This window comes from Cryptomeria japonica, chromosome 4, assembly GCF_030272615.1.
Source record: "Cryptomeria japonica chromosome 4, Sugi_1.0, whole genome shotgun sequence".
In the NCBI taxonomy this organism is placed as follows: domain Eukaryota; kingdom Viridiplantae; phylum Streptophyta; class Pinopsida; order Cupressales; family Cupressaceae; genus Cryptomeria; species Cryptomeria japonica.
Window position 1 is genome coordinate 679883153 of NC_081408.1, and position 11001 is coordinate 679894153.

At 31.9% G+C, this 11001-nt stretch overlaps 1 protein-coding gene across 1 annotated transcript; it reads right to left on the reverse strand.

Annotated features, from left to right (window-relative positions):
• Nucleotides 1-7340: 7340 nt before the first annotated feature.
• LOC131028686 (UPF0481 protein At3g47200) lies at nucleotides 7341-8870 on the reverse strand. The gene has a single exon (XM_057959023.2). The coding sequence runs from the start codon at nucleotides 8868-8870 to the stop codon at nucleotides 7341-7343; it is 1530 nt and encodes a 509-aa protein (XP_057815006.2).
• Between the last annotated feature and the right edge of the window lie 2131 nt (nucleotides 8871-11001).

Consider the following 11001-nt stretch of genomic DNA (forward strand, 5'->3'; position numbering starts at 1 on the left):
GTGCTGATTAGTTCATATCGGCACTATGTTTCTCCATAAACATTATGGAGTGTAACCTCTATAGGCTGGGAACCTTTTGTATTTACAGAGTGTAGAGTGCCACATGTATGGCCACATGACCGAAAGCCTTTACTAAAAACCACTTTTACTAGTTGCCAAAACCCTTCTAATTATTGGCTTAGGAGGTCAGACCTCTGAAGTGGCACACACACATACGGTTTTTAGTAGAGATATGAAGTTTGTCATGAGGAGTTTTCATGGAAACTATTGCTTGGCTGCCCCAGAGAAGTGAGTGCCGAGGGTGGAGCTAGTGGGGTCAAGCATCTAAATATCTGCTCTGAATAGCGTAGCCTCGGGGGAAACCCCATGTGAGATTCAACAATTATTGTCTCAGCCTACCATAGGATTGTGTTTGCTTGTGTATTCTGTTTTTCAAACATTGTGTCTTTTATGTCTACAACATGCTTGGTATGGTCAAAAATTTGGAAAAAAAATAACATCATCTTAAAATGAGCAAAAATTTGACAACTTGCTGGAAAAATTGAAAATCCTTGTAACATAGTCAAAACAATGCTTTTGTTGCTCAGAACGGCACATTTGTTGTGCAAAATAACGCATTTAAATAATAGGACAATTCTTTTATGTCATAGGTTCATGCATTTGATTAGTAGATTAGCATTTTTAAGCAAAAAACTACACTTTTGTACAATAGTTTTTCGCTTTTAGTACCACAAAGTAGCGCTTTCAAGTAGTAGAATAGCACATTTGTCCCATAGGTTAGTGCTTTTGACAAAAAGGTTAGCGCAAATGTTTTCTCACATCAAAGACAGAGGGCATTTCTGTATATTAGACCAAAATTTCAAAACTAGTTTCAGATACCCTTTTCGAATAGAGTTATCTTTAACTATCACAAACCTTCAAACTAGTCCAATAATCAGGTTTATCAATCAAATAAGGTGCTTCCAAAGGCTTCATAAGCATACAATTCACAACAAGTTAAGTGATTCAACCATCTTAAGTGTGAAAATCAACATCATTATCAATTTCTCATCAGGATATATTGAATTCTCTATCACGAAACTTGATCATATCCACCTTTGTTCATTATCTTGGACATATTGTTCCTATTTTGAACCTAGGTTATATCAAAATCATAATTGCACTCACATTGGAATCAATCAAACTTGTAAATCATCGTATGCTTATATGACTTTTAAATATCATGTTAAGAAAAGTACACCCAGTTATAAGGCCACTCGGAAGAGGATAAGATTCTTGTATATCAATTGCAAGATCTTGTTAAAACATAGGACATTCCTACACCATTTTTGTCACTATTTACGTGGTTACAGGACAAAATTTGATGAAGAAATTTTACAAGCATGTGCCTTTCAACAACAAGAAGCTTTATCACAACGCACCAATAAAAGTGGTAAAATTAACAAATCTTATCTTCCTAAACCAATAATCACTTATTGAGTTATATTTAGAAGGTCAAAACTTGAGAAGTTTTCAAATCAATCACATGCCAATTTGGACTAGAGCTCAATACCAGCAATTTAGAAAACAACAAAAACAAATGGAAGAAGATAATTCAATGTTTCAAACTTTTGGATACATAGATGTTGATGAAGAAGTGGTCAATAAAACCATTAGAGACCTTGAACAAGATAATAAACTTGACAAGCTAATGAAAAAATTATTGGAGAAACAAAAGGAAAAATACCTTCTAATGTTGAAAAAATCAGGAGCTAAATTGCCACAAGACTTTAACATAAAAAGTTTGAAACAAGATGCAGGGACAAGTAACAATCAAAACACAGATGATCCAAATAATGAGGATGTAAATTGAGTAAATCATGAGGAAACAAGAGCAGATAAAACAAGAAAAGACCATGATGATACAAGAAGAGAGTGTGGTGATAAAATAACTTATGAGGATACAAGGAAAACCCGTATGGATAATCCTTTGTTAACTCTCTCTCAACAAATGCAAACCTTACAACAACAAATACATGATATGCAAAATGGAACAATTTCCAAGAAATACTTATTGGAGGACATCTACCCATATCCTTTTGACAAAAGTTTAAACATGATACCATTCCCACAACATTGTGAAATCCCTAAATATGATAAATACGATGAGATTTTTGATCCTCAAGATCATATTAGGGAATTTTGCACTATGAGTATGAAATTTGCACATGATGAAACTTAACTGATGCGTCTATTCCCTAGGAGCTTAAATGGACAATGAATGGAATGGTTCTCAAGACTACCATTTGGAATTAAATCTTTTGAAGAACTTGTGAATAGATTTATCTCACAATACTCCTACAATGTAGGAAATTAGATAACAATGCTAGATTTATTTAATGTCAAGAAAAAGAATGGTGAACCTTTCATGGTCTTTTTACAATGATGGAAACAAATGTTCAATAGATATCTAAGAGATGTACTTGATTAAGAAAAAATGGTCATATTCATTGACAACCTTATTAGTGAAATGAGTTACTATCTTAAAATGCAATGTCCTCCTTATTTTTCTAAGATGGTTGAAAATGGTCTAAAGATGGAAGATGCAATGGTAATGAAAGGAGAGTTAAAATTTTACAACAATCACTACAACAACAACAATCATAGCAACAACAACAACAACAATAACAATGATAAACCTAAATTTTGGTCAAAAAATAGGAATGTTCCCAATGGAGGAAATGACAACAACAATGCTACCAAACAACAACCAATCTTCAACTTATCAAGTCAAGTACCAAACAACAACAATCAAGAGAACAAAAAATCCAAGTCTTTCTTCTCCAATCCTCTCAAGAAATTCACAAACATTGGAGAGCCCTTGGAATCATCTTTGAAAAGTCTTCTTGCAAATAAATTGATTACTTTACTAGAAGAAAGAAATTATGAATCTCAAGTCAAACCTAATTGGTAGACTGACAATCATTTTTTTAATTGCCATCGAAACAAAGGACACCAAACAAATGATTGTCAAAGATTGAAACATCTTGTTCAAGACTTGATTGATAATGAAACTATCATAGTGGACGGTCATGAGATGAACGAAACACATTGAGATTTGTGTTTAGTTATAATAAAAATATTTAGACCACATCATTTGGCTATTATATGTATATTTTTAAAAGGTTTGTATATTTATGAAGATTGTGTTATTAAAAAATTATAATTCATTTTTGCAATCTTTTTAGAAAAATATTTGTTTTCAATTATGAGGATTATTTTTAAATTGTATTATTTTAAAATTACGTATATTTTTAACAAATTTTTTTATGAAAATTAATTGTCTTTAATTATGTGATTGCATTTACATTACACCATTTGTGATTTATAGTATTTTAAAATCTCTTTCACAAAAAAAAACATGTTTGTGTTTATTTATGAGGATTATGTTTAGATTACACCATTTGAAAATCATGTTCTTCCTTTTACAACCTTCCTTGTGAAAAAAATTGTGTTCAAGACCTTAAGTTGTACATTGTGAGACCATAATTGTGATAAATGTTAATTATCAATCATGTAAATACATTGTTAGACCATAATTGTGATAAATGCTAATTCTCAATCATGTAAATGCTCCCATGATGATAGTGCATAAATACAATCATTTTTGTCTACCAATTGAATTTTTTTGCTTCTTAGAATGAGAGAGGGCTCGTGAATATCTAAGAATGTAAAAATGAATGTATCAAATGTCTTTAAATACAAGAACATAGCAACTTATCACACAAAATTGTATTTATTGGCCCGAGGTAAGAAGGGTAAAGGTGGAATACCTATTCAAATTTTATTTTCAATTTTTAAATTTGAATGGATGTGTCTCTGACCAAGAATTAGACCTAAGACATGAAAGGAACTAGATCTTAGGTGATGACAAGTACATGGATACATGTGTGTGCATAGGTATGATGAATAAACAAATTGAGTGAATCTATAGGGATGCATAATCATATAGATGCAGATGAAAAATAAATGCATACATACATTTGTTAAAAGTAGGTGAATAACATTAAATAAAAGATCTTATTTTATATGTAATTATGTCACTTATATATACATATCTATATATAAAAACACTTTTCTCAAAATAAAAATAATATAATGATACAATTTTTATCATTATATTTTTTTTATAAATAAAACATTTATTACTAGTCATACAATAAAACACAATCTCATAATGTTAATTAAAATATTAAAAATAATATTCTATTCTATTTCTTCTTTTATTCTTTACCTTGCAATTTTCTTTATTGTTTTTTCTAACTATGGTGAATCATGATTTAATAGAAACTTCTGAATTTAAATATTACAATATATAAAAAAATGATAAATAATAAATAAAGAAACATATTCTCTCACTAACTTTAGGAGTGCAAATGATGAGGGAAGTGTAGAATGTGCTTTTCCCGCGAGTCGAGAAAATATTACTAAATTAAACAAAAGCAAAGGAACCAATTTGCTTGTGCTTGGGAAGTTGCAGAAGAAAGAATAAAGTTGATTTACAAAGATAGATAGGATTTATTGGAAGGAGCATACGCACCTACTTACTTTACGTCACTTCTCAAACAAATCGCCAAGACTGTTTTGTGTTGGGATTAAGTTATGTCCGTCCTTTTATATTGTCTTAAAAAAGGTTTGTGTTTAGTGTTTACTTATAATGATTGTATTTAAATTATATTATTTAAGACTTTTTTATATTGTCTTAAAAAAGGTTTGTGTTTAGTGTTTACTTATAATGATTGTATTTAAATTATATTATTTAGGACTTTTTTATTTCTTTTTTGCACTTCAAAATTTTGAAAAACGTTTGTGTTTAATTATAATATTTTTTTTGGAAAAAGTTAAAAAGTTTGTATTTAATTATTTGGATTTTGTATTCATTAAATTATTTGGGAATTATAGCATGTCTTTAAAAAAATTAATTATATTTTGTTTAACTATGAGATTATTTAAGAATTATAGTAATTTGTTTTACAATTAAAAAGATACATATATTTGTATTTGGTTACGAGATTATTTGAAATCACATTCCTTTCTATGTGGTTGTGTTTAAATATAAAAATTATGTTTAGATTTAATCATTTGAGAATTATAATTCTCTTATAACTTCCTTTGTTAAAATGAGTTGTGTTTAGTTATTAATAAAGTATTTTCTATAGCTTTAGCAAAAAATAAATTTATAATTTTAAAAATAAAATATTGTGTTTAATTATGAGATTATTTAGGAATCATAATGATGTATTTTTAATATTTTTATTAAAATCAATTTTTAACAATTTAAAAAATTGCATATGTTTGTGTTTAGTTATGAGGTTATTTGAGCATCAAAAACCTTTCTTTTACAACTTTTTTCTTTTGATATTTGTGTTTAAAAATGAAGAAAATTTTTAGATTAATATTTGTGTTTAAATATAAAGAAATAATAGCTGATATAGGTTATACAAAAGAATAATTGAGAATAGTGATTCTTAAGGAACAAGGAAACTCGCATAAATACAAGTGTTGTGTAGCTTCTCCAAATTGATCACAAGAATAAAGTTGTAATACACAAACAAATCAAAGTCTTTCACATGTACCACAATTCAGCTAGCCTAAAGTATAACAAATTACAACAAAGTCTCTAAACTATTATTAATTTACATATATCAAGAACTTCAAATTCAATGATGTAGTGCAAAGTCTACAAAATCAAATTTGACTATCTTTAAACAAATACTTTCTCCACAATGTACAATTCAAACAATATAAGATAATGAAATGAGAAAGACATAAGAAAAATCTCACTTCATCAACACATTGAATCCGACCACTCTTTCCATCCAATTATGGGTTAAACATCAATTAACATAAGGTGGTTGTAATATTATTTATTCAGATACTTTTTTCTACCATCTTCATTACCTATCAATTCATGTTATAAGACGTTTGAGTGATTGTCAAATTTACTCAAAAAGATATATGTTTACCAATGATTTTGCTACCATTGTAGGAAGCCTCTCAACTTAATTAATTATGAGGTTTATGTTTAGATTGCATCTTTTGAGAATTATAACTCTTTTTTTTTACAATTTTGTTCATGAAAATGATTTGAGTTTAATAACAAGGATTGCCTTTAGACCATGTCATTTTGGAATCTCATTCCTTTCTTTCTCAACCTTCTTTGTGGAAAAGGATTGTGTTTACTTATGAAGATTATATTCAGATTATACTATTTTAAAATCACATTAATTTTTTGTGAATTTTTTTTAGTGATTAAGATATGACTAAATTCCTTTTTATACATCAATTAAATTTTTGATATTCTTTATAAAAAAATAGCTCATAATTATTTGATGGCGTAAAAATAAAATATGAAACCATTAAATATTATTTAACATCATACAATTTTTTTTTTTAAATGTTAACTAAAATAAAATACCTATATATTATTATTCATAAAGATATAAAAACATAGATTAACCATACCTTCACCCAAGATATTATTAACCAAGTTTTCCACAACATTTGAAACCCTCTGACACCAAGTCTCAAGGGACTCTTGTTCCGACCTGCTAACTTGGATGAAGAAAGAGAAATATTTGTGGACGCAGCCCAGCAAATGCTTTCCATTAAAATCTTGCCCTTTTATATCAGTTATTTGGAAGGAAGATAGATGTCTCATTTGAGAGTGGAGCATAGATTCGAGTGTATTAAATTTATGCCAATTATTTGACATATAGATGGCAATGAAATTTAAGTCAAAAGATTTTATATATGTATGATCAATCATGACATAAGAATTCTAGATACTATTATAGAACTCCTCTCGCCTCTATAATAACTAGGCCTGAGATTATAATTTTATTATAATTTTATTTTTTGTATTGTTTAGTTAAATATATAATATAAGTTTAAGAAAACTAAATTTTGAAGAATATTGATAAATAAAAAATCAAGAAACATTAAGATGCAAAATAGAAAACAATTATATTCTGATTTATTCTAATTTTAAAATTAATTAATAAATATGATCAACATTACATTCTGATTTCTCCATAGATAATTCATTTTTCCTCTCTATTTTCTTACATACTAATTAGAACACAATAAAGGCAACCCCTGCCAAGTGTAGCCAAAGGGTGAGCCTTGTTACAAAATCCCATCCAGCCATTTTCAACAGATACTGTGTGGTATTATTGTACTTATAAATATTTTGCATGCACACAATAGTTTCCACTGAACACAAAATATAGCTATGTCCTGTAGCAGGATTTTCTGTTATGGCGTATAAGCCTAGAAAGTCTACTTAAATATCTTGCATGCTAGCCAAAGGGCCTGAAACGCTTGGGAGCATTGCCCTTTGGACGACGTTCTATCTCACAATTATGCACAGAGCAGTATGTTTGCAGTACCGTCAACAGCAGCACAAAAAATCCAACCAACAAAGCCATCACCTTCCATGGACTTGACAGATATTCAGAATAAAGTTCTGACAACTGAGTCTTAATCTTGCTTTTATAGTAATTTTTGAATAGCACTTCTCTGATTTGACCTTTCAGGCCCCCGGGAAGCTCCAGAAAACCTGCAAGAAAAAAAGGCTTGGACATACCGTCCCACATCTTGGTCACGTACTCGTCGGTGATCATCATGCTCTGTCGTTGAATGACGTGACTTTCTCGCAGCAACGTCACATCTTCAGGGTCGATGAGGCAGTCCATCAATTCCACGTAGTTCGACACGTGTTTCTCTCGCCCCCCTTCATTGAACTCCAACGCCAGCAAATTCCTCAACAGCACCTCAGTGTAAGTGTCTGCAATTGTTATCTGAGGAAGATAAAGCGTGTCCGAATTCCTGCAAAATCTGATCTTACCTTGTTCCTTGAACGATTTAAACTTAATCCCGGCCTTGAGCAGCTCCTTTGCATTGTATTTGTTAAGAAAATCTTGTCGACCATGTTTGGCTGGAAGACGGTAACAACTACTGAAGACTAGGGCAACCAGGTCTCCCATGACTTTCGAAACCCTCTGAAACCAAGTCGGAGGGGACTCTTGTGCCACCTCACTAACTTGGAGGAAAGAAGAAACATATTTGTGGATACAGCCCAGCAGATGCTTCTCACTGAAATCTGGCTTTTCTATATCATATATCTGGAAGGAAGATAGATGCTCCATTTGAGAGAGGAGAAAAGATTCAAGTGTACTCATCTCATGAACATTCTCCTTCAATTTTATGAGAAGAGAAAGAGGGATCTGGTTTTCCAGCTTCACAATATCACATCTTATGCTTGCCTTTGCAGGCAGGAAAATCTCACTGGAGGCTCCGCTGCGCACACTAGACTCCTGTCGATTAGTCTCACTGGAAGCTCCGCTGGGCACACTAGACTCCTTTTGATCATCAGCGGATCCAAATTTCAGAAAGTAGAAGAGGAAGAGGGCGTCGACCATCATCATCCACGCAAAGTTTGGAACATCCTGCTCCTCTATCTCCCAGTCGTAAAACTGCTTGAATTCGGCTATCATATCAGAGTGGCTCACTTTTGCGAATATTTCTTTGATTACCTCAACATTGTTCCCAGCTATCTCCCTTGTGGATCTGAGCTTGTATATGTCCATCTGGGAAAGATGGGTGAGGCGTTGGTGGAATGGCCCCACGGATTCGTCTTTGAGAGAGAAATGGTGATAAGGACCGAGAGACACCATTTGAGGAGCGTAGGCCTCTGCCTTAGCATTCATCAGAGCCTTTGACAGACGCACGCTACCTCTATTCACTGTAACGGGATAATCCAGAGGGGCCTCCAGAAAAGTTTCGACCTCTCTCGACCATTCTTCTGAAATCAGTTTAGTTTCAGCCATTACACAGGAAAAGGAGGTCGCGAGTTCGACTCTGCACTAATCCTTCCCTTTCAGACGGCACAGGTGAGAGAGGAATTGTCCCAAGTCCAAATTTATGATGCGAGGAAAGAGGTATGGAAAGAAATGCTTTTCGTGACACTAAAGAATTCATACTTTCACTTTATCTGTCCCCACGAAAGACGAAAGAGAAAGCCGGTGTTTTCAGACTTCCCAAATGTCTGGAATATTTTGAATTCCACAGGCATCTTTTGTAATAACAATTCATTGGCTTCACAAATGCTGATTAAAAATTGCTTAATCTTTCAACAAAATTTGAAACCTACTCATTGATGAACCTCATTGTTTTCACACCCCTCTTCATGTACACTTTATTCGTCTCTCTAAATTATCTAGACTTTGAGTGCTTGGGAAGTTGCAAAAGAATAAACGTGAAATAGAAAGTAAGATGAGAGACCAATGATGATATTTAATTATGAGAAATATGTTTATAGATTATATTTTTTGAGAATCATAATTCTTTATTTTCACAACTTTCTTTGTGAAAATGATTTGTGTTTAATTAAGGATTTTCTTTAGATTATGTCATTTCAGAATCTTATTCATTTCTTTATTAGCCTTCTTTATAAAAAAGATTGTTATGAAGAGACTATACTATTTAAAAATCATATTATTTTAGCTTACAATCTTTATTGTGCATTTTTTTTATAATCAAATTCTTCAAATTGTATAATATTAGATCATATTCCTATAATATCAATATATAACTACATTCTTTTTTATACACCTATTAATTTATTTTTGACACCCGATATGGGAGCACAAGCCTATAGGCTGAAACCTCTTCGACTAAGAGCCAAGGACTTAGGGGTATCCATTCTGCCAAATTCTTGACTAAGAGCCAAAGACTGAGGGGTATCCATTCCGCCAAATTCGCCCAAGGCAGTATCCTAGCCTCATCCCTTATGATGTCGAAGTCTTGCACTCAACAAGACTTGATCCCTGGTGGGCTCATTTGAAACCATTCAACTTCACCAATAGACCAAGGACCTATTGACACCAATTAAATTTTTAATACTCTTTATAAAAAAAATGATAATTATTTGATGATGTAAAAATATAAATCCATTAAATATTATTTAATAGCATACAAATTTGACCAAAAATACAACATAAATCACCTATATATTATTATCTGCAAACATATAAAAACACAATCCTATAATAGTAATATTTAATTTAATTTCTTGCTTGTTCTTTTACTTTATAATTTTCTTAAATCTGAATGGTATATCGTTCCACATTCGATCAAAAGTTGTGGGATACTCTTAAAAGATATTGCATATTTTAGTTATATTGAAAACTTCTCTTGTTCTTAGCATCCTTGTGTTTAATATTGCCTCTTTACTAATCCCCACCAAGCCCTTGAGTTTTCCCTTTAAATCCTGTATATCATTCTTTAGCTTGTCAATCCTAGCCTCATGCTTTGTTTTCATAACCTTGATATCTTCCATAATTTTTTGAGTTCTCTTCAAGAACTTGTTAGTTTTATCAGGTGTCAGATTCTCAGTGAAAGAGTCTATCATGTCCTTGATACCCTATTTCAAAAAAATAATTTCACCAAAAACCTAGCAGAAACATTTCTCCTAGTTAGAAAACGAATTACCCAAGAGCCTGTCAACATCCATCTCATCGCTTTTAAGCTCCTTGGGGTCCATAATAAGGGTAATGCCAAGTTTAATTTCATCCTCCCCTTTATCTTGAGCCTCTGCCCTTTTCTCAGTTTTCTGCTTTTTTTAGATTTTGTGGGCCCAAATTTTGGTGTTGAGAACAGGGGTTTTAAACTTTTTCACTGCCTGTCTAGGTGGATTTTTGCTTTTCTTGCTACTAGTAGTGTTGTGCGTGGGATTCTCTCGGGGGCCCTCATCCTCTAAGGGCTTGTATTCAGATTCATCTGACACATGGATGCCATTCCAATCCATGGCCATCTCGCCCTCCTCCTCACCAAATTTCGTATCTGAAACATCATGCACATCCTAGTTGGCTAAGGGTTTGGGGCTTCTCAAAATAGGGTTGGGTTTAACCTCATGAGCCTTAGCATACTCCATAATTAGGAGTATTAACCCCTCATGCA